The sequence below is a fragment of the Pinus tabuliformis genome, chromosome 3_1 (assembly GCF_031772625.1).
Source record: "Pinus tabuliformis cultivar Carrire ecotype Pingquan chromosome 3_1, CPIR1, whole genome shotgun sequence".
Lineage (NCBI taxonomy): Eukaryota > Viridiplantae > Streptophyta > Pinopsida > Pinales > Pinaceae > Pinus > Pinus tabuliformis.
This window is the reverse complement of record NC_142301.1, coordinates 685436539-685460557: the sequence shown is the minus strand read 5'-3', so window position 1 is coordinate 685460557 and position 24019 is coordinate 685436539. Positions and strand designations below refer to the sequence as shown.

At 35.2% G+C, this 24019-nt stretch overlaps 1 protein-coding gene across 1 annotated transcript; it reads left to right on the top strand.

The window, feature by feature from the left end:
• Positions 1–6673: 6673 nt before the first annotated feature.
• On the top strand, positions 6674–7249 carry LOC149188973 (peptidyl-prolyl cis-trans isomerase-like). The gene has a single exon (XM_089410093.1). It carries the CDS (start codon positions 6674–6676, stop codon positions 7247–7249), a length of 576 nt encoding a protein of 191 aa, XP_089266219.1.
• The last annotated feature ends 16770 nt before the right edge of the window (positions 7250–24019 follow it).

Sequence of the window (24019 nt, the reverse complement as noted above, 5' to 3'; positions counted from 1 at the left end):
TTGATGACCTTTGCATAATCATCCTATTGACGACCTTTGTCTAGCCATCAGTCTAGGGGTGGAACACAAATAACACAGTGAGTTTGGTGTCCAAAAATGACCAAATGATTGACCAAAATGTGCTTAGGAACCTGCTATCTTAATCTGATAGAATGGCTTACGGATCCAAAAATGTACCCGCACTCATTCAAAGAAGAGTTTGGTTGTAGCCTCTATTGTGATACTCTTTTTGCAGGGAACCAATATGGCCATCTTAGAAAATATGTCGATGAACACAAATATAGAGTCATTTCCATGCTTGGTAGAAGGAAATCTAGACATATAGTCCATGGAGATGGATTTCCAGGGTCGTCTAGGGGTAGGCAGAGGAGTATACAAGCCTTTTTTCTTAATAGTTTGCATGGTGATGGCACAGGAAGTGCATGATTTGATGTATTTTCTAACATCCTATCAAATATTTGTCCAATAAGAATACGTGTATAGTACGACCACAAGTTTCTCCACACTAAAGTGTCCTACCAAGTTTCCTGCAACCTAACTATAGTGGGCTTCCCAAATCATCTTGGCACGCATTCTTGAAAGAACATAAAGGTGTCCTGGGTAGCATAATAATGCATCTTGGAGGTGTAAGTTTGGAACTTGCTTTCCATCTACTAGCATCTAGTATGTGATGATGAACTCTTGATCTTTTTTATATATTGCCTCCATTCAGAGGTCTCGTGGTCACAAGAGTTGAGAAAAGTGGTAAGTGTTGCAACTAGTGACCAACTAAGGAAATCTACAACATGATTGGTGTTTCCCTTATTGTATTTGATATTCAAATGGAATTGTTGCAGATATGTGGACCAATTCTGATGGCGATCATACACAACATCCACAACTTCCCTTGGGTTTGTATAAACTGCAGGGGTTGGTGATCTGTGTGGATGACCGTCTCCTTCCCTAGAATGTAATGTTTTCATTTCCAGAAAGCATTCACAATGGAATACATCTCCTTATCGTAGGTGGATTATGTTAGAATTGTTCATAAAGTGTCTCACTATTATAGGCCTTTGGATTCTCTTGTTGGGTGAGAAATTCACCAATAGCATAGTTAAAGGCGTTTGTCTCAATTTCAAAAGGTTTTTCCAGGTCTCTCAATGTGAGTATTGGTGTAGAGCAAAGGTGGTGTTTCAACTCAACAAACACCTTATATTAGGACTTGGACCAAAAAATATTTTCTTCGCTCTCCCCTTGGTAACTTGACTCAAAGACCAAGTGATATGAGATAATGTTAACATAAACATCCGATAAAAAATGGCAAGGCCCAAAAAGATCCAAATCTTTGTTAGAGTGGTCGAGGCTAGCTAAGCCCAAATGACTTGGATCTTAGCTAGATCGACATGCATGTTTTGCTCATCAATGATGTAGCCAAGATATTAGACATGGATGAAGAAAAGGTGTATTTCTCCAAGTTGGCACATAGCTTCTACTGCCGTACGGTTTGAAGGACCCATTGGATGTGTTGCAAGTGCTCTTCACAATTCTTACTAAGGATGAGGGTGTCGACGAAATATACAACCATGAACAATTTGGTAAAGGGCCAAAATATGTCATCCATCTACCTCATAAAAGTTGCAGGGAAATTTGTCAACCGGAAAGGCATGACCAACCACTCGGAAAGGCCCTCCTTGGATTTGAAGGTTTCCTTCCATACATATGCGAGTTATATTGGCACTTGGTGATAGCCAAACTTTAAATCGAACTTGTTGAAATACTTGGCCCCCTTTAGCTGGTCAAGAAGGTCATAAATCCATGGGATTGGATACCTATTCCTCATAGTGATTTGTTTTAGTGTCTAATAATCAATACAAATTCTCCAGGTTCCATCTTCCTTCTGCACAAGTACAATTAGGCTCCCATAAGGTGAGGAACTTGGTCGAATGTGCCCTTTTTGTAGAAACTCTTGTATCTTCCACTTGATTTCTTCATTTTCGAGAATGGAGTAGCAGTATATCCACCTATTGCGTAGAGGTACTCTAGGAGTTAGATCGACTGAATGTTTGACCTAACAGTCAAGGAAAATTTTAAGGATGGAAAATTTTCTTGAAGTTTAAAAACATTGGCGAATCTCACTAATCCCTAATATGCAAACTATAAAATTTTTATTGATATATTTGTAAAATTATTCAAATTTATAATGATTTTATATATAGTCTATATATAATGTTGGCGATTTTTAAGGTAAAATAATTTTATATTCCAAAATTTTGGTGAATCATCTTTTATAAAATTGTAAATTGGAAAATATTTTTTGTGGAAAAATCATGGAAAATTAGCCCAATGGGCCAACATTAGCCCCTAAAAGTTTCGATGCTAACAGTGCACAGGTACCCCTATGGGTGAGGAGAATATGTCCCTGTATTCTTCCATGACCTTATCCATATGATTCTGTTGCATGGGGGAACCCTTCTTCTGGGCATAGACGTGGCCACTATCTTCCCCAAGCTTTGAGAGCGAATTAGAAAGAAAACAATTTTCCTAGTCCGGGAGATGATCTTACTGCATTGCTTCGCAGAGATCAAAGAGATGGTTGTAGGCGGGGCTACCTCCAGTATCATGTACAACTAATTACCTAAAGTCATATAATAGTGTGAGGCCTAGAATCATACACAAAATGCCACTTCCACAAGTATGGTTGGCCTAATAACACATCATAAAATTCAAGAGGAGAAACATCACAAAATACCTCATTTGTGAAGGGCTTGATGTTGTAGGGAAGGAAACATTGTTATCTGACGTGGAGATATCATCCTTGGTGAATCCACCCAATGGTGTATGACTGCAGGTGTGGTGTGGTTGATAGGCCCAACCGCTTTATGTCCTCTGCTGAAATGAGGCTCTTTTGGCTCCCATTGCCAACAATGAATTGTAGCGGAAAACCATTCACCCACATTTGTGAGAGGAAGAGGCGCTCCCCCTCCTCTAGATCTTTGGGATCAATCTTTTGGAACTTGGTTGTGGCAACGATTTTACTGGGTTCTATGTCAATAATAATACTTATCATTTTCATTCTCTTTTTTGAGTTTTGGCTCATAATGAGACATGCATTAGACTCTGAAGCTTTTAACTGAGCCACCAATGACTGCTTGGCGCGACACTTATTTGTGTTGTGAGTGGGGCTCTTATGGAAATCACACCACTTTCTAGCATCCTTCTTTGTCTTCATGTTTCCATTCTTTTCTTGTAGCCTCGATGGGTTGTCCTAGGTTTTTCCACCTTGGCTTTGTCCTTTGTTCTACAGTTTTGGTGTGCTCTTCATAACACACTCATCCCATATCTATCCAAGTAATCGACCAAATAGGGTAAATATGTGACGAGAGGACACTATGATGGGATTCAACCTACTAGGTCACCTTAAGGAAGCAGAATCGACTGAAACACACAACATAAACCTTCCACATCAGCAACAGAACTCCTAGGAGTCATCCCAACCAATCAGGTAACTAGCCGCTGGGTCCCACTGAGTTTTTAGACCGCTAAACCCCCAGAAGCTCCCTTGATATGGTTAAGCATGCATCTAAGAGGCTCTATATGCTCCCATAACATGGGTATGCATATGTATGGGGATTTTTTGCCTTAGACCTATGCCTATGACTTCATGATTTATGCCACTTTTTCAAGCCTAGAGCCTAAGTCACAGCCCAAAACTCAATGGAACTTTCATAACTAGAAGATAACAACAAAATCATTATACAAATGCAATTTATTCAACAAGTACTTGACTGAACCCCTTCTGGCCATGACGGGAATTTTGTCAAACATGTCACAAATATGTAAACTATAGGTTTAAACAATAGATCTGAGCATAGGAGTCGCATACTTATCTGAGAATTGCTAAGAAGCATTGTTCCCTTATATCATTAACTGCATTATCATCGATTAGGTCATAGATAAATTATTCATTCATTTACAAATCAAAATATGAGAAGAGCCATACATCATCTTCATCATAATACATGTTTATAACCAACATAGTAACAACTGAAATGTTAACGATAAATCAACCATAGAATCCACATATAAACCAAGACATTTACACATAAGATACCAAGGAAATAACTTCTTATTAATGAATGCAAAATCCAACCTCGGATGGGACTACCACATTCCACTGGACCATAGACTCGTTGAGCCAAGTCTCTCTTTAGCGAATCACCACCATGCCATATTCCAAGCACAAATGTGGGACTCAAACCAAAGGAACCAACCAGTGCATCCTCAGGCTAAACCAACTCACCCTCATCAATAGAAATTAGGCTTTACCACAATCCACATTGAATCACTAGGCCAAAATAATAAACATGTAATAATAGGATTTACCATTATCTCCACCATATCAATAGGCCAAAATAAGCATGGATGGCACTAGATTTCTCCACCTACATAGTGAGGAATTTTCCTGTCTCCTAGTCTCTCACGCTTTACTATAATCCATAGTATGATCTAGGGATGACTAGGCCCTAGACTGAGACTCCACCCTCTAGGCTTTATCGTATATCCCACCATTCACTGGAAAGGATTCCTAGGCCTAATCAAGGGCAACCACCTCTAGGCTTTACCATATATCCTACCATTAACCAGTCGAGGATTCCTAAACGCACGCAATCCTAGCTTTACCGTAACCGAGAGTCTGGTTCAGGGTCACTAGGCTAGTGGCTTTACCATAATCCACAGTCTGGATCAGGGATCACTAGGACATGTGTTCATTCTTTCGAAGATCCACCTCACTCAGCTTTGAATCCATCTAGCAATCCAGCTTGACCAAAACACGAGAACCCCATCACACCATGACGATCCAGAAATGGAAAGGCTAGGCTGAAAACACTTTCACACCTGGAAAAACCCATTCCATAAAACCAAAGAACCACATGCAATACCATGCACACCAAATCTAGTAAGGAAAACAAACATGCAAATTGAAATTCTGAACGAGGAATCCAACAACTAAAAAGAGCGGGGGTAGTACGTCTATGATGTCAGTGAAAGGGGGGTTGATATATAAGTTAACTCTGAGGTTGTAGTTTGGTTGGAACCCTGGGTTACCGTGAACCCCAAATTATATTGTGTGTTCCAACATGTTGTTCATGTTTTCGTGTTAAACACCTAGGTCTGATCCTCAAAATTCAACTTGCAACTATACTAGTTCAACCTTGGGTTTCAATGCTTGATTTCCCGGGCTATCACATCCTTCATGTGCTTCCCACAATACGTTTCCTCAATATCACATTCATTCACTCAACTTCCACTGCGATTTTAAACCAATACCAACAAGCATTAACTCTTCTCCCCCAAAATCATCTGCTTCAAAACTAAATTATGTAGAGATTCGTCAAGTCTCTAGATCGTGAGGAGCACTCTAAAATGTAGTCGACCATAAGCATGGAAGGCTTCTAACCAATCAAATTCCAGGCACTCAATCCTATGAGAGGGGTATTATTACTATAAATGGATACAATTTCATATGTGTGCAAAGCATGAACACTTATTTTTATGGGAAACCACACATACATAGCACATATATGCAAAGTATAAACAAAGGGTATGCCGTTATCATAATGCATGTACAACATAACTCAATCATTTAATTCCTTAGAACAATATATTTATAGAGATTTCCCTTTATGAACTATAGCGCTCGCGTGCTCCCATTTGAGCTCCTTTTTACAGACTACTCGAGCTCTACTCTTGCGTTATTTGAGTTGTAATCCCAAGTTTCCGTTCTAAATTGATTTCCTCTCTAAATATACATGGATATATATCTAACCATTGGACAAAATATCTTCTAGAAGAATGAAGATTCTTTGGAAACTCGTCCCAAGTCTATAAAACTATTCATCAGCCAAGGTTAGTGTTTGTCTATTTTATAGGATGCCACATAGGTAAGAGTGCTAGCTCATCAAAAGTTCATGACAACTTAAAAACTCCATAGAATTTAAATACATGTCTTTACATGAAAAATGAACTATTCTTATGTTTATACACATTTCGAAAATATTTTCCTTTTTTGAAAAATCTCTTGACCCGATTTGGGTATTTTACCAACCTTTTAGCTTGGCTCCCACCAAATAAGGAAACAAAATTGAACTTGTATCATTGTATCACCAACCTAATATTTGTGCATCTTATTTCATTTTTATTTATATTGGTATTTATAAATACATTGTTTTGTAGATCTTCCCTTTTCAAGTTTTTATTATAATTAACTTCTACATATTAACAATTTTAACTTAATCATCTTCATTTCTCCACTTCAAAACATATATGAACAATCATAGTTTTCTCCACATCCTCCAGAGCCATTTGTGTTTAATATTTCCATGACTATTTTATAAACACATTTTTATGTGGTTTTTCCTTACCAAATTTTTTTTGAATGCACAAATGCAATGAACATCCTTAAAGAGCCATGAAAAATTAGGCAGAATCCCAACAAATTCTTCAAATAAAACTGAACAAAAAAATATAAAAAATACCAAAGCATTAAAAAAATAATTATTAAGTTAATAATAAGCATTTTTATTAATTTAAAATGAATAAATAACGAATATCAATATTAAATGCATAAATACGGAAAACCCATATCTTACACTGTGGTGGGATCTCGACTTATCGGTGCGTCGCAGAACTCAGGATGCCGATCCCAAAGGTTTTCTTGGATATGAAGGTCGGCGGTGCCCCAGCCGGTCGGATCGTGATGGAGCTCTATGCGGATGTGGTGCCGAAGACGGCTGAGAACTTCTGCGCGTTTTGTACCGGCGAGAATGGCCCCGGCCGCTCAGGCAAGCCTCTGCACTCCAAGGGTTCGTCGTTCCACTGCGTGATCCCAGGGTTCATGTGCCAGGGCGGTGACTTCACAAGGGGCAACGGTACTAGTGGAGAGTCGATCTACGGCGAGAAGTTTGCCGATGAGAACTTTGTAAAGAAGCACACGGGGCCTGGCATCCTCTCCATGGCCATCGCCGGCCCTAACACTAACGGCTCGCAGTTCGTCATCTGTACCGCACAAACACTCCAAAAAGGCAGCGAGGCAGGGGTTGGTCTGACGCAAATGATCATTCGGCCTCTCTACAGATCCGCAGCCCTATCCTCTGCAGCGGATCTGGGCTGGAGCGATAGCTTCCATCGGCAGAAGCTTTTTCCTCCCCCCCCGCCTCCAGTTCGCCAGGAGATAGGAGACCCAAAAGACTCTAGCCCTCTGTCGCTCTAGAAAGCTCTTGAAAATTTCTCTGCCCCCTTTCAGGTTCAAATCACATAGATCTCACGCAAGACCATTCTGCAATGGGTATACCCTTCAGATCTGGTGAAAAATATCAAGGTAAATCTGGAACGCCGATTCGGGATCCCCTCTGCCCTACAGAGACTTATATTTCAAGGTAAACAACTCGGTGATCCTCTTCCCCTCTCTTCTTACAGCATAAAAAATAATAGCTCTTTAGTGTTTTCCCTTCGTTTGAGAGGTGGCGTTGTAAGTCAATCTTCTTCTGCTCCTCCCTTCTCCTACAAAGCTGTTGTACACTCTGAGATTCCCATTTTCCCTGAACCTCCCAAACCCAAGCCTTTTCTGGTTGACAAGTTAGAGGAGGTTCCCTCTGTTGAGATCTCCCACCTTGACCTTGCAGATGACATTCAAAAATTCGCTGAAAGGACCATCATTTGTAGATTCAATGGGCTTTGGCCACGCTCTAAGTACCTCTATGACTAGATCCATGACAACTGGACTCACCATTGCAAGGTTTGCTTCCGCTCAAAAGGATATTTTATAGTTCTGTTCGACAATCCTAAGCACTATGAACAGGCCTTAGAAGAAGGTCCTTGGTTTATGGGTACTGCAGGACTCTTCCTAACTCCATGGTTCCTAGATTTTACCCAACATCTGCAGTCATAACCAAAGTGCCTGTTTGGATCAGACTTCAAAAATTTCCAGCTCACCTGTGGCATTTAGCAATTTATAGGAGCATAGGCAACACCTTGGGCCGCTTTTTAATGGGAGATTTGTGGCGGGAACATCAAGGTCTCTACACATATGCTAGAATATGTGTGGAGCTAGATCTAAGCAAGGGAGTGCCAGATCAAATCAATTTCAAGATCAATGACTTTGTTTGGACCCAGAACCTGGATTACAAAAACACTGCCTTCCGCTGCCGCCACTGTCACCTAACAGGGCACCTGCAGAATTCCTGCCCATCGCTTACCGCAAAATCAAAAAAGGGCAACTTTGCAAAGACCGAACCCAAGCATTGGACCCCTTGTTCTCCGCCGCCAGCAGTGAGCTCTAATTCCTCAAGCTCGGAAGATGAGGAGAGCGATGCAGAACCGGACCAGGCGCCTCAGACGATGGATCCGTCCACATATACTCCTGCACATACCACTGTCACAGCAATCTCCCAGAAACGCATCCATGAGACCTCCTCTTCTGAATCAGATAAGGAGATGCCCCTGATGGAGAATTCCAATCTTCAAGTTGTTTTAGCTCATACTCCCCAGGATGGCTGGATAAAAGTCAATAAAAAGAAAGGGAAAAAACATCGTGTTGAGATTTCTGCCCCTATGGGGTAAAAGTCAGTTCTTGCTCTCAAATTATCCGTTGTAGCTCCGTGAATGGTTCACTCCTTCTCTGGGACCGATGTTGATAATTTCATCATTTACGGTTTTCCGGTTTCTTGTCTCTCTTGATTGTACTATATTTTACTTAATAGAAATAGTTTAATTTTACTGAAAAAAAAAATATTAAATACATAAATACATTAAACATCCTTAAAAAAAACCATGAAATTTCATGCAAAATCCTTTTTATTTACCCCAAAAATATAAACCAATTACAACGCAAAACAATCCAACTAAGTTAATAATAAATCTTTTTAATGAGTTCAAAATGAATTAATGATAAACATTATTAATTATAATATAAGCATGTATATTTTAGAATTGGAAAAAATGCTTTTAGATGGAATAGTAAAGATGATTCCATTGGCATACTGCCTTTCGATCAATCCTAACTATCCAATAATAAACTCATTTAAATACTAACAACATCTTAAAAATCTCGGCTGGTAAAACCATCGTTTTCAGTGAGTGTCTTTTGCAAAGAGGATTGATCTATTCTTCACGTGTACTCAACAAGTATGTCACTTGTGGATCAATGTAAAGCCATGATTTCTCTGTGGCAAAGGGATGTTAGAATTATAATTTTTATTTGTTTTAATGTGGGTTTGTGTTTATTATTTAGTTGTCCACTTGGTTTAGGTTTAATTGGATGGGTAAAAGGTTCCTCTTAATTAGTAATTTTAGTACTCTTATAATATGTGGTTAAGATATTAGGTCAACTAATTATCTTATATATCTATATTAATTTTTTTATCTTTAAATAACACTTTTTACATTTGATTCAATTAATTACTTTATATATCCATATTAATTTTCCTATCTTTAAACAACACTTTTTGCATTTATATATATATATCATTTAATCAATAAAAATGTATTGTAGTGTCTCTGTTCAGTGATTTTTATTTTTTTCTACTGATCCGTTCCTGACCACGTCCACGAGATGTATGTTACGTAAATATTAGCGAGTTAATTGGGAAGGGAATAATGGCATGTCCTCTTCTATTGGTTGATTTACGGGGCCACTGGTAATCCACTGGACTAACAAGTATGCTAACCGGGCCACTGGTAATCCACTGGACTAACAAGTTTGTTGACCATTTTTAAATGGGGGTAGCTAGTCCCCTGAAGAAGCAATTATTAGGTCATATGTACAATATATTACAAGTATCCAGGCTGATAAACATCACATCAATCATACATCATAGAACATATATCACTGCGATCATACAAATGGCTGCAGAGCAACTCACGATAGTGAATCGAAACCAAGCAAGGCGCGAATAAGCCGGCAGCCCCACCGTTCAACCATGCACTCATGTGCAACAAGTTTGCTGAACATTGTAAGTTGTAAGATTACTATGCTTTCGAGACTTGACGTGTGTTATAGTTTTATATGTTTTTATTTACAATATTGTTATAATTGGATGTTATGATTTATTATATATATTTTTTTTAATTTTATTATATATTTATTAACACGATTATATTAGTAAATTTGGTTCATAAATGTTTATTGGTATCATTATTATTTTATAATTTGTATAATGATAATTTTCATTATTTGTATATTTTTTATTTAGATGATATACGTAATTTTATTTATTATTTAATAATTTGTATGGAAATTTTATAACTGTATTAAATCAGTTTAGAGAAATAAAAATGGATTTGGTATTTGAAATCCCATACATATTGATGTAAATGAAATAATGAAAATATTTGAACATATTTCATTTGTAACCATACAATAAAAGTTTTAATTAAAAAAAATTAATATAAAAATACTTAATAGGGAGGCACTTACCAATATAATTAGATAATTTCCTTAACAATTTACTCATTTAATTTAATATTAAATTTAGTAATAAAAAAAAAATTACATTTCCAGATAATTTGATCGACATTTTATTTTAATTTAATATCAAATTTAACCATGGTGGAAAAAAGTGAAGAGTCTTGAACTTTGTAATTCTTCTGGTGGAGGATAAGTATGCGGTTTGGATTTTTCTCTTAAATTTTATTTTCGTTTTCAAATAATTTTAAATTATTAAAATTGTGATGAATTCCAAAATTAAAATTTTTAAGATTATTTTTAATTTTGAGGATTTATCTTTATTTTATGTTATTTATAATAGTTTTTGTTACAATTTGATGGGTCAATATCATAGTTTATAAATGTCATTGATATGTAACTCAATTTTTATAGTACATTTTATTTAATTAATCGATTTAATTCAAAAATAAAAATGATATAATTACTAAAAAGATAAATCTCAATCTTTGATTTATATATTATTAAGAATATTTCCAAATATTACTTAAAAATTAAATTTCTATCATCCATATTCTTAATAATTAAATTAAATTAAAATTTTAGAAAACATGTTTAAAAAAAATTAAAATAAATTACATAATAATTTTTTAATACTTCTTATAAATTGATGCTTCTCAGTACTTACCAACCATATAATTGATATAAATACTTCAATAATATTATATATTAAAATTTTAATATTATTAAAGGAAAATCTAATTATCATAATACACAAATCACAATAATCATTACGTTGATTCCATCGACTTTAAATCTATATAATAATTTAGCTTCCAGAGAATCAACACATAGATATGTTATTATATCTTGCAATAACTTTTTCAGAATAAACTGTTAGTCATTTTCTGAAATGGACCTATTAGCGTTGACTAATCGACTATAATATTTAATATACATTAATGGAGTATAAGATTATTTTTTGGAATTTCATATTTGTGTTTTTAATGAAGTTGATTAAAATAATATAGATTTATTTTAAGTATAGATCTAATATGAGTTGATAGATCATATTTTTTCACTTACACATTTTTTTAGAGTGCAAAGTACAATGTGTAATTTTTCATTGTTTAAATTATATTTTTGAATGCTATATAAAGTATATAAGACCAAACAAACATTTCAATCATTAAAGCTTATTTTTTCATGATACATATATTTTTTAAGTGATACATAATATATACATAGTTGACATTAAAATATTTTACATAACATCTATATCGAGACATTTATCATTTATCATTTATCACCACAAAATTAAGATATTTTTTTATTATTAATATATTTTTAAGTATATGACAATGTTAATTTGTATTGAAATATTTTATTAATAACATACATTGAATACTTTATTATATATAACATTAAAATATTTTATTTTAACAATTTTTTGAAAAGTATAAGGTTTAAACATTTTATTCACACACTTTTTTTTTTTCTTTTTACTTCTAGTTACCTTACCTCATATTCATTTTTTTTATTATAACGGACATTATTTTTCGTTTAGACCACAATTTTTATTTTTATTTTAAAGGGGCACGTGTCAACTCCATTGAGGAATGCACATTCTTACACATCCCCTCATACTGGGTTGTAAAATGAGCCTCTCGGCTCAAGCATCGACTGATACTGGGTTGTAGAATGAGCCTTTTGGGTCAATGAAACTTCAAGTTGGGATGGTAATAGCTAAGAATCTAGGTGTGTGCACTGTAAAGTCACTATTCCACATATTAAAGAACTTGAGCTCAAGTTTTTAAAAACATCCTAGATTTTGATTAAAATTAAGCACAAAAAATATCATGAAAAAAAACATTATGTCTATAAGTTAGACTATGCCTTTCTAATTTCGAGATCTATGTGCATAAGCCACTATGAATCTATTTTAGCTACTAATCTAGCAAGAGTCGAAAGATATCAAATCTCTTGAGGTGCAAACCAAATTTATGGTACAAAACATAAATAATTTGCACCTCTAAATAAGGCATCTTCTAGGGACTTAGTAGATGATGGTTAAGATAATCTCTCTATTTCCATCAATATATATATATATAGATATATATATTCATTTTTTAAATTTCATTTTTGAATGCATTAATAGATTCAACCCCTTGACAACCTCTTGAATATGTGGAATAAAATAGAATTGCAACAAATATTTGATCCATTTAAAATAAACTCTTGATAAAAGAGTCAAAATGTAAAATAATGATACCTTAAATGCTATAACGGGAATTTAATTTTTCAACTACTCTTTTTTTTTGGTGGAAAAACGTATCTTTCTATTAATTATAAAAAGTTACATAAGTAGATGCACATAGCTGCACCACTCAAAAAGTTGGTTCCCATAGAAATAGAGCCAAAGAAATTAAAAAATAAAAATAAAAATGTGGCTAAGGAAAAAATCTTAGTCGCCCCTTTCTTGTTTCTACTTTTCGCCATCCTCCTTGATCAACAGTGGTTGTTACAATAATTAGTTGATTATCTTTTGTGTGCCTAAGATATTCCTTATCTGAGTCTGAACTCCCAGATGTATAAGGATGTTTGAAGCCTGCTACCTCTTTCTCGTTTGACATTTCTTGGCCTAAGTGACCTTTTGCTCTTGGATTTTGCGAATTTAATCCCCTTGTTAGGTGCTAGACCAATTCTTCATTTGTTGGAGATGTCTGTGGATTTGGGATTTCTTTAATGATGGGGGATCCCAAGTCCTCCTCTTCCTCTTCTTCATTTGGATGTGGTGTTGGGAAATGCCATCCCTTTGGCTTTTTGACAGGTTTCTTTTTTGTCCTGGGTTCTTTCTCTGCCGAAGGACATGTGGATTGTAGATGTCCAGACTGAAGACATAAATGACATATAAATGCAGTGTTCTCATAATTTAAGAACTAGATCCAACATTGGTTGTTGTGTGTCAAAAGGATACGATTAGGTAGTCCTTTACTAAGGTCTACCTCAACACATATCCTAGAAAAAGTATAAATTTCTTCTTCAGTTCTTTGTGTATCCAACTTGATGTATCTCCCCAACATGTTGTTGATTCCTTCCAGTACTTTTGGGTGCCAGAAGTGAAGGGGTAAGTTATGCAGTCTTACCCAGACTGATATTTTGGAGACCGTCATTGTATTAACATCAAAATTTGGGAACCATGGGGTGATAAATAATCCTGCGTTTCCACAGAACCAAGGACCCTCACGTAAAACCTGATCTCTAATCTCTGGTGATTCAAATTTTACTATGAAGAAACCCTTTGAACATAATTGAATCTCACAGTTTACCATCCAAGTCGTAAATATCCATTGAAAAAGATCCACAAGTAATGGCCAAAAACCGTTGAACCTACAAATGATTGCTTGGTACTGATATGTTGTAAAAATATTATTGATCTCTGCTAGATCTACTGTTATTTACGGAATTTCATTCATCCACTCTACAATATAGGGCCCACAAATATTGAGGGATTGTTCAGGTTTACCTGATGTTGTAGCCTTTCCTTTGAGGGAATCTTTGAATGATGTAGATCCATTGGTTTTTCCTTTCACTAACCACGGGCCCTTAGGGATATTGGATCTTTTCGATCCCCCCTACAACCTCAAGTTAATGATGATAAAGGAATTTTGTTCTATGTCATAATCCCTTAAGCGCCTATGGTCTTGCATGGATCTGCCTGCATAGATCAGGTTTCACAAATCTATTGGGATACCAATTTTTTTATGAATCGCCAATTTCATATCTCTCACCAGTGAATCCATTTGAGTCCACAGGATGATTGATCTTCCTGTTGGGGTTTATGCAAAAATTTGGAAATCTGCATCCTTACCAGAAACATAAGTTTTCTCATAGCTTACTAATGGATCTACAAAGGACTCATCAATATTTCTCATTTCTTCATAGAAAACAACAGACCTATGGTTACCCCTTTCCCCAATAGAGAGATATTCCAAATTTAGGTCGCTAGAGTAGAAAACTGTCGGAAAACCCTTCCATATGTTGTGAACGTGTTATAACATTATTCAACACTTTGTTAGTTATGATATTTTTATATGGCCTTGGGAAGCGTTTTCCTTTATAAAAGCGTGTGTGACGTGGTACCACAATACCAAACCTGTGTACATAATTTAAAATATTAAAAAAGTAAATAATTTCCTATTTCTTGCGCAGGGTTTATAGGTTTCATCGAAAGCCCATCTACAAGAACCCATGGCCTAACTAAATCAGCTATTTTTTTGTGTTATTTATACACCTCACGGGAAGGCCTAAAACATAGAAAGAGATAAGATATTGACATTATATTCCTTTTCTCCCCAGATCAATTCTGATTTTCGTTGTGCCTCCTGCGCTCCCAATCATAAGAAACCCTTGTTTCCTTGCAGAGATGTTCATATTCCATTATATGACATCCTTTTGCACATATTGAGGTGATCTTTGAGGCTTGGGCTGGATGGATCTAGAGGAAGGTTCTTTGGTGCCGTATGGTGGGATCAAGTTATATTCTTCCACTCCTATTTGTTGCTGTTAATAAATAAGCTCTGTCTTGTTCCTTAAATGTTATGATCTCACATTTTTATAATTCATGTCTAACATATTATGCTTTATATATATCTATACTTGATGATCTAACATGTTTAATATGCACATTCTTTGAAATATTTTCTATGTATATGCTTCTCTAGTTTATGTTGTAGGTCTAAATGCATTGGAGGAAGCAGAGGGTTTGGACCCTATGGGATCAACATAAAATGTAGGACCTGGGTATTCTCCCTAAACACAACATAGAAATTTTCATAGTTTTCTTACTTGAATGAGTCCTTATTGTTAATAATCTACCATCAATATGTTAAGGTTCTCAACCCTTATCTAAGGGAGGTTTCTCCTGCTAACAGAATCATTTCTGCCAAGGGGATCAACTCCCCTAACCTGTCCTGTCCTTAACTTTCTTTCCATGGTTTGTTCCTTGTGAGCAGCGATACCGCTATCGCATTAGGGCTCGTGAAACCTGATATATATCAGGTCACTACAAGAAAAAAAAGTATTGGGATCCAAGGATGTGCTTGCATTCTCTGAAGTAGGTCGTGATGTCCTCGAGACAGTGGGATTCAGGGTCAATGAGGTTGTTGTTCACAAGGGTTTTCAACAGTGTATGGTTAGTCATTCTCACAATCGTGTGTCGATTCCCTTCAAGATCTATGACCAGAAGCTTCACAATGCACTCCCAAACTAGCTCAAACTGTAGGTAAGGCACCCACTTATTCCTCAACAAGTACTCAACCTCCTTCACCAGCTGCTCTTGGGTAAGCCGAGGGAGGTATTATAGAGTCTGAAACTTGGTATTCTCAAATTGAGGCCACAATTGCATGAATTTCATTCGCCCATCATCGCTCATGATCTTTTGATCCCATTCCATGACAACATTGCTCATATTGAAGCTGGAGGGGAATTGTGTCATGGACTTGAGCCCCGCGAACATTGACACTACGTCATTGCTGCTACTCCCCATCCCATGATCATAGAGGCCATTCTTGAAACTCTGATTTTTTCTTTGTTCAGGATCAATGTTTCATTTTGAGACAATTTTTCAGTTACTTTATATAATATATTATTATTATTATTATTATTTTAAATGTAATGTAGATTGTTGAGATTCAAATAATTTAGTTAACATAATCATCGAGATATTATATTTATTTATTACATTGCCCACATTAAAGCTCTTTTTCTTATTAATGTCGTTATCCATTCTTTGAAATAAATTGTGGTTTCCTAACCATGAGAGATGAATTTCATCCATATTTGTTATATCCTACACCACTTTTTGGATCCAACCTACATTAATATCATATATGTGATTCCCTAGTTGTCCATTTCATATAACACTTAGGGCTTTGAAGTTCAAATATCACTATGAGGGTGGCATATAGAATATGCATGTTGTCTAACAATTGTAGTGGAAATAGCAAAAGCTTCATGGAAATCACTCTTTAGTTAACAGAGAGAGTGCCATCCCCTATACAGTTGATATGTGATGGAGATCCAAGATCCTTCAAAGTAAATCCTAAATTGGGATTGGTAACTTTAATACTCCAAAAAAATTCCTAACCACTTATGATAATGCATTTCAGGTCCTTAGAGAAGCGAAGAAAATTAATACTTTCCACCCCTGATAGAGAACAAAAGAAGCAATAAAGGAAACATAATGGACTCATGGGTGAGTCTTAATAAAACCATTATTTCTTGATCTAGTTCCCTTTGGAATCCTTATGAAGGAATGCCCACAATGTAGTGCATTGGACATGGTCAGGCATGATGACATTAGTACTAGTATCTTCGATTTTGTTGCCATTCCCTAGAAGAAAAAAATATGTTAATATCATTGTTGAGAGCAAAGCCATTCTAAACATCTTGGATCCCATTCTAGATCATATGGATGTTGTCAATACAACTTTTGCATAGAAACATGAGATTATGAATGGTTTCATAGTGATTCAATTATAGTATTATGAACTCTTTCAAATGCCTCTTACCAGTGGTACTACCTAGTGCATTGTTGTTGTTCATTGACAATGTGTCTCATCCTAAGAAAATACACTAGAACTCTGTAAAAAAAGAATATGAGAAAAACAAAGAAAAAAATGTATTCATGGTAGATCAAGACAATATTATGGCTTACTTGTTTGAATGTCTTAGTAAGGAAAATATCTTGTACTTCTCTAGATATGGAGAACAATAAGGAGGAATTAAGTTGAAAACACTTAAAATTCATTCTTTTATGTTGCTTAGTTACAAGGTTGATGTTTAGTTTGTTGGTGTGTTACTTTCAAGGGAACCTTCAAGAAAATGTGGCCATCAATGCACTTAAAGGAAACATGTTTATGACATTATTTGGATTTCTCAATTAATAAATAATATATAAAATAATGTGTGCAAAAAAGATTGCACCTCATTATGTTTTTGAACATATCCTTTGAAATTTTCTCTTTATGTATTGTTTAAAATTGGGAAAAATTTCTGGATACTATATTATGGTAATACATTTTTTATTATCTAGTTAGAAAATTACCTATTCATTGCAAACATGTTAAACGTCTTGATGACTATCATAACAAAATCTAATAGTCACAAAATATCGCTTCAAAGTGAAATGGATTCTGTTCCAAATTATTTTTATTAAACTGCATCCTTGGGATATTATAAATTCCATACCCCATGACCCAATTCCTTACAATATATTCATTAGCAGTTGGTGGAGAAAAAGATAAAAGAATAGAGCCACCATGGCCTCCATTCTAAAAAAAATATAGGTAGTAGGAGGATTGTGTGGCAAAAGTAGGTGGTTCATTTATTTCCTTCCCCTCATGATCATATTAATATCAATTTTGTATTTTCACTAGTTAGCGATTAATAATTCTTTGGTTATCTTTAACGATGTTCCCTCTTACACCCATCCCACACCTCAACTCTCTATTGAAGAAAAGAAGTCCCCAATACCATGACTAACTACAACCAAGCTCATGATCCCACTTATTTTGGCATCAAGAAAATGAACAATGAAAATGACAAAGTCATCATTGACACCAATCACACCATTTTCATGGAATATTATTCTATCAAGATGTTTGAATCTCTATTGTGAGAATCAAAAAGAATATTAGTGAAAAAAATATTAAAGATAAGGAGGTCAGGCACATGCATTTCTTAGTACCTCCCAATAGAAAAGGTGATAAAAGTAGTGAAAATGAACTCTTATTCCAACTGTATCAACAAATTTTGATAATCATATTCTCAACACTTCCAAGAATAACCATGAGTTATAAGGGTGATAAAATCCAACTACTTATAATATCATTGCAACTTCTTACTTTTAGTTTGAAAATGGAAAAGTCTCAAATCAATGCTTTACTTTTAGTTTGATAATGGAAAAGTCTCAAATCAATGCTTTCTATTAGAATAACTTAATAATCCCTTTCAATATTTTATATTTTGATTTGATACCTTAAACTAAGGCTATTAATCCAACATAATATTTATAAATAAGTTTAGATGTATCATATTAAAAAATGATCTATCTTGAAATAAACATATTACGTATGAAGTTTTAACAAATAGTTTTTTTACAACATGTTATTTAATTTTAATACTTAGTTTTTTTTATAGTATGTTTTACATCATCAAAGGAAATTACTATCAATAACGATTATGAAAATAAAATGAATATGAGAAGAAGTGTCACAATGAAAAATACGGAGGTTTAACCGTGGTTTTTTGATAGTTCCGAGATGATATTATTATGATTAGGCTGGCATTTGGAAAGTCAATGATATTCAAGTTAGAAATTTTGAATATGGGGTGATTACAGTAATTTAGTTAAGAAAAAACATTTTGCATTAAGGGTTAGCTTTTAAAACTTGAGGAATTAATAGAAGGTTGTTTTTCATTAACATTGTGTCCCATTCTATGAAAATACACAAGAATTCAATAAAAAATATAGAGAAAAACAAAAGAAAAAATGTAATCATGGTAGATCAAGACAATCTTACGCGTTTCATGGTTGAATTTCTTAGTAAGGCGAATGTTTTGTACTTCTCTAGAGATAGAGATAGAGAACATTGGGGAGGAATTAAGTTGAAAACACTAGAAAGTCATTATTTTATGTTGCTTAGTTATGAGGTTGATGTTTAGTTGGTTGATGTGTTACATTCAAGGGCACCATGCATATTTGTGTCAAGAAAATGTGGCCATCGTGGCCATCAATGCACTCAAAGAAAAAAATTATGACATTATTTGAACTTCTTTAATTAATAAATAATATATAAAATATTGTGTGCGTTAAAAAGATTGCACTTCATTATGTTTCCTAATGTCTCGTTTTAATTTTTCTCTTTAATTGGGAAAAAGTTTTAGATATTATCTTATGGTCATAAATTTTTGAATGATCTACTTCGAAAATTATTCGTTCACTACAAACGTGTTGAACTTCTTGATGACTATCATAACAAAGTACAATAGTTACAAAATATCACCTCGAAGTGAAATGGATTTTGTCATGATGTATTTTTATTAAATACCATCCCTGGGATACGATCAATTCCATACCCCATGACCCGGTTTCTTACAGAACATCCATTAGTAGTTGGTGGAGAAAAAAATAAAAACATAGAGCAACCATTGCTTTCATTTTAGAAGAAAAAGAAGATAAGTAAGACGAGGACTTTGTGGAAATAGCGGGTGGTTCCTTTATTCCCTTCCCCTCATCGTCATATCAATATAAATTTTGTATTTTTCACTAGTTAATGAATGAGGTTGTCTTTAACGATGTGCCCTCCTACACCCACCCCAAAACTCTACCCTCTATTAAAGAAGAAAAGCCCCAAATACCATGACTCTAACTACAACCAGGATCATGATCCCACTTATTTTGGCATCAATAAAATGGACAATGAAGATGAAAAGGCTACCATTGATACAAATCACACTATTTTCATGGAATATTATTCTATCAAGATGTTTGAATCTCCATTGTGAACATCAAAAATAACATCGGTGAAGAAAATATCAATGATAGGAAGGTCAGGCACATGCATTTCTTAGTACCTCCCAATAGAGAAGGCGGTAATGTAGCTTTTAACCCTATACATAAATGACCTACAAACATATTCGTAAAATACAAAAATATACAATGGCATGAACATAAAATATATAGAACTATATTCTCCTGAACCCAAACTGGGAAAACCATATTGATTTTACATTATATTCCTTTCAATTTTACAAGAGATTATATACATATCGAAGCATTCATAAACCCCAATCCATTAGCCCTGGATTCAAACATGACCATAGTTCCTATTACTAGATCTACAAAATACCATGGGAAAAACCATCATGTCCAAAACCATGGGTAGGTCCACCCACCATCCTTGGGTCTTCTCCCCATCCCTTGGCCTAGTCATGGAAAGAATATAACACATACCTAATGTTCCCCCACTTATTTTTCTCTTTCCACACAGTGGGTTGCAGAAGTGCATAGTCATTGGCCACAAGTTGCAATGCCCATTGTTTCTCTACACCAATAAAACTTCTCAGAGCTCACAAAATTTGTCAATTCATCTGCAACATTCTTCAAAGTTTCCACCTTTACTTGTAACTCATTTTCCTCTTCAACCATATCCCTAACAAATTGATACTAAACATCATTGTGCTTTGTATTTGATTGATAAGTAGGGTTACTCGCCAAGAAAATTGCACTTTTGCTGTCACATTTGATGAGCCTCATAATTTGGTAACTATATGGACCTTAATTCACATCCTAACTTAGTAAAATCAACTCTTCTCACAATTTATTACATATTTTGATCATATTTTGTTTAATGAAATGAATCAAAGTGAGATATTATGCCTAGTGGACTAATGTGCATTGAACGCAGGTTTGTGAGAGAAAATAAGGGGATTTTGGCTACATTAAGGGCTAAAACTCGATGAGACAAGGAAGAGAGATTGTAGGAGGTAAATCCTCCTCATTTACGCATCCATCATTCAAATATTCCTCCATCAATCAAATTAGCTCGGAGTACAAGCAGCCAAGTCATGGAGATCAAAAGACAACCGAGCAAGTGACAATTAAAGAGTTGGTTTATCTCAAACTTGGGAGCCGGGCCTCCCTATATTTAAGGAATTCATTGGAGACATTAGTTGTATAAATAAAGAGGTCTAGAGCCTCATTAGGATTCAAATTTTTGTTGTAAAAGCACTAGTCATTTTCGAGTTTAATACTTGTGGAAGACATCGTTATGTAATTTCATGTTTTGATAATGAGAATGAGCATTTTATTGATCCAGCATTGGGTTAACTCAGAGGGCTGAAGCTCTTGGGTTAGGGCCCAAACCTAGTAGCAAAGGATCCTCTTCTTGTATTTGTATTCTTAGATTGATTTTATAGCTCAATCGTTGATATGTCTTTAGGATTATTTCGTTGCAAGTAGTGTAGATTTGATTAGTTGCTTATTAGTTTGCTTCCAGTTGTTCTTTACTTCAGTAGTAGTTTAGAAGAGATAAAGGAACGTAAAAAAGCTGTGAATATTTGTTTTGGCCTCACTTCTTCCATTAGGGATCATGATTTGAGGAAAGAACTGCTATGTAGCCCCAAAAAGGCAGAATTCTACTTTCTCATAGAATTTAGGGTTTCATGTACGTAGGCCAACATTTGATCAGTTTGAAAGAGTAGGATTTAGTTATAATTTATTCAATCTTCAGTCTTATATTAGATCTCATCAATGATTCCATATTTTTCTGCAAGTTTTCCTCATGCATGAAGTAGACAACTAGCTCATGAAATTATGTTTTCCTAGATCATTGAAATTCTCCTTGTTTACATGATTTTTGAATAAATATCAATGTTTGATGCAATGCAGGTGTTTCAAAAATATAGAGATATCTAATAGTCATCAACCTCCCTCTAGCTTCATCCATCCATGATCCTTCCTTTCTTTCACTAAAACCTTCACCAAGTTCATCTTTTCACAAGGAAACTTCTCCAAGCTTGTTGAGAAAATACAACCATCTCCCAACCTTGGTTTTGAGTCTTGAAGTGATCCTAAGCAATCCCTTACCTCATTCCATCCACCAACCACCTTCTCTAAGCCCTCCATCACCTTCAACACCCATCCTTTTGCTCTCGTTTTTATCCTGTAGAAATACAGGGAATTCTGTAGGTTTTTAGGACATCCTGTATGTTTTCCTGTAGCGGCCTGTTTTGACGCCAAATTGAGGGAAAATCCTCTAGGAAGCTAGAAAAGGTCACCTACTAGTCTTCCCAACCTTCTAACCATTCACCATCATCCCTAAGCCACCCGCCACATCACCAAAAGAGATCAACTTGCACACTTTCACAAAAAAGGGACAAAAAGAAAAACAAATTTATTTTAGTAATTTACATGCACAACAGTAGAAGTTTGATGCTTTGAATTCACACGCTTAGGAGAGTAGGATTGCATACATGTTAGCTTAGAATTCTTTTCAAGCATAGCCTCTTAGAATTTAGTTAGAAAATGGTGTGTTTTAGCATTTGATTTCAGTCTTCTTCCTTATTGCAGTAGATAGGCTTTCTCTTATAGTAGATTTCTCTTTCTCTCATGAGTAATCAAGCTTCTTCTGAATCCATAGAAGTCTAGCTTGAAAAACCCTAGTGGTCTATCACTAGCTGAGCAGTGGCAAAGTGCAGACCCATCACTTTTACTTGTGTATACAAACTGTCACCTACAAGTTTGTACGAACCTCGGGTTGATAGAGTAAAGTTGGTAGCCCCAGGAGTTGGAACATTCTTGCTGCAATACTGGTTCTCATCACTTATTGGCTCCATTGCCAGGGAGGTGTCTGAGTAATATGTGATTACTACTTTATTTCTTCCATTTATTGCTTCTGATATTCTGCTATTAGTTTCATATCTGCAAGAGTAATTTAGTTTGCTTTCTTTTCCATTTTGCATTCTCTACTTTCCTTTCCATTCTACAAGTAAGATTTCATTCAAGCAATTAGTTTTCATTCAGTCAGTTAGTTTTCATTCAGTCTGCAATTTCAATTCTGCAATCATTTTCAAAGTTTGAAAAAACACAAAACAAAAACAAAAACACTTATTTCATGCCTCATAGGAATAGGGATAACTTAGGGAAATTTTTGACAAATACCCCCACCACTTCAAAAAACCAACCTTCCCTCTTCTTCGATGGTTGTGAATTGGAGGAGCCCTTAGTTGAGAAACCAGAGATATTTGAAGAGCCTATGGGGGAAGAAGAAGAAGAAGAACCCATTCCTACTGACCCAGTGACTGAAAATAGAAATGACAGAGGAAATTGAGAAAGAGTTGAGGGTGCCTTCCCCATCAGGGAAACTGATGCAGGAGCATTCAGCCCAAGGAAAATCATTGTACTTTAGTAGACATAGGGGGTCATGCAATTTAGAGAAGTTAGTGTACTAAGTGTTGAATTAATGTAATATTTAGGCTTTTGAGTGGGTAGAACAGGAATTAATTAGATGTGTGAGGTTGTTTGTAAATGCTCTCGAATAAAGGAGAACATGAGTGGTTAATAATGATGAGAGGGTTGAAAGTCAATTTTAACTCTCTAGGTAGCTTCATGATTCAAGGAACTAGAGAGAGTTCTTAGGAATTAAATGAAGTTAGAAGTGGACATAGAGGATTTAGGAGTCAGTTAAGTAGATTTAGGATTGGAACCAGAATTAGTTCAAAAGATCCTTTCTGGTATAAATCTAAGCCTACATGTAGAGTAAAAGGAGGAGGCCAATGATACTGAAGATTAGGCCTGTGAGAGATAGAGAGTCTCGAATGTAATGATTCGTTTATACTTATATATATAGAGGTTTATTCCTAACTGTGTAATTGTGGGAAATGAGTATTTATGAATGAATTAGTAGGTTTTGTAACCGGGGTTGCAGGCAAAATTCTGAAGGACACGCAGAGGAGCAGAATGATTCAGAGGAATCATAAAGGGATCTTTGAATCCAGTTGAAGATCAGAGTGAAGCTCTAGAGAAGCTGCGAA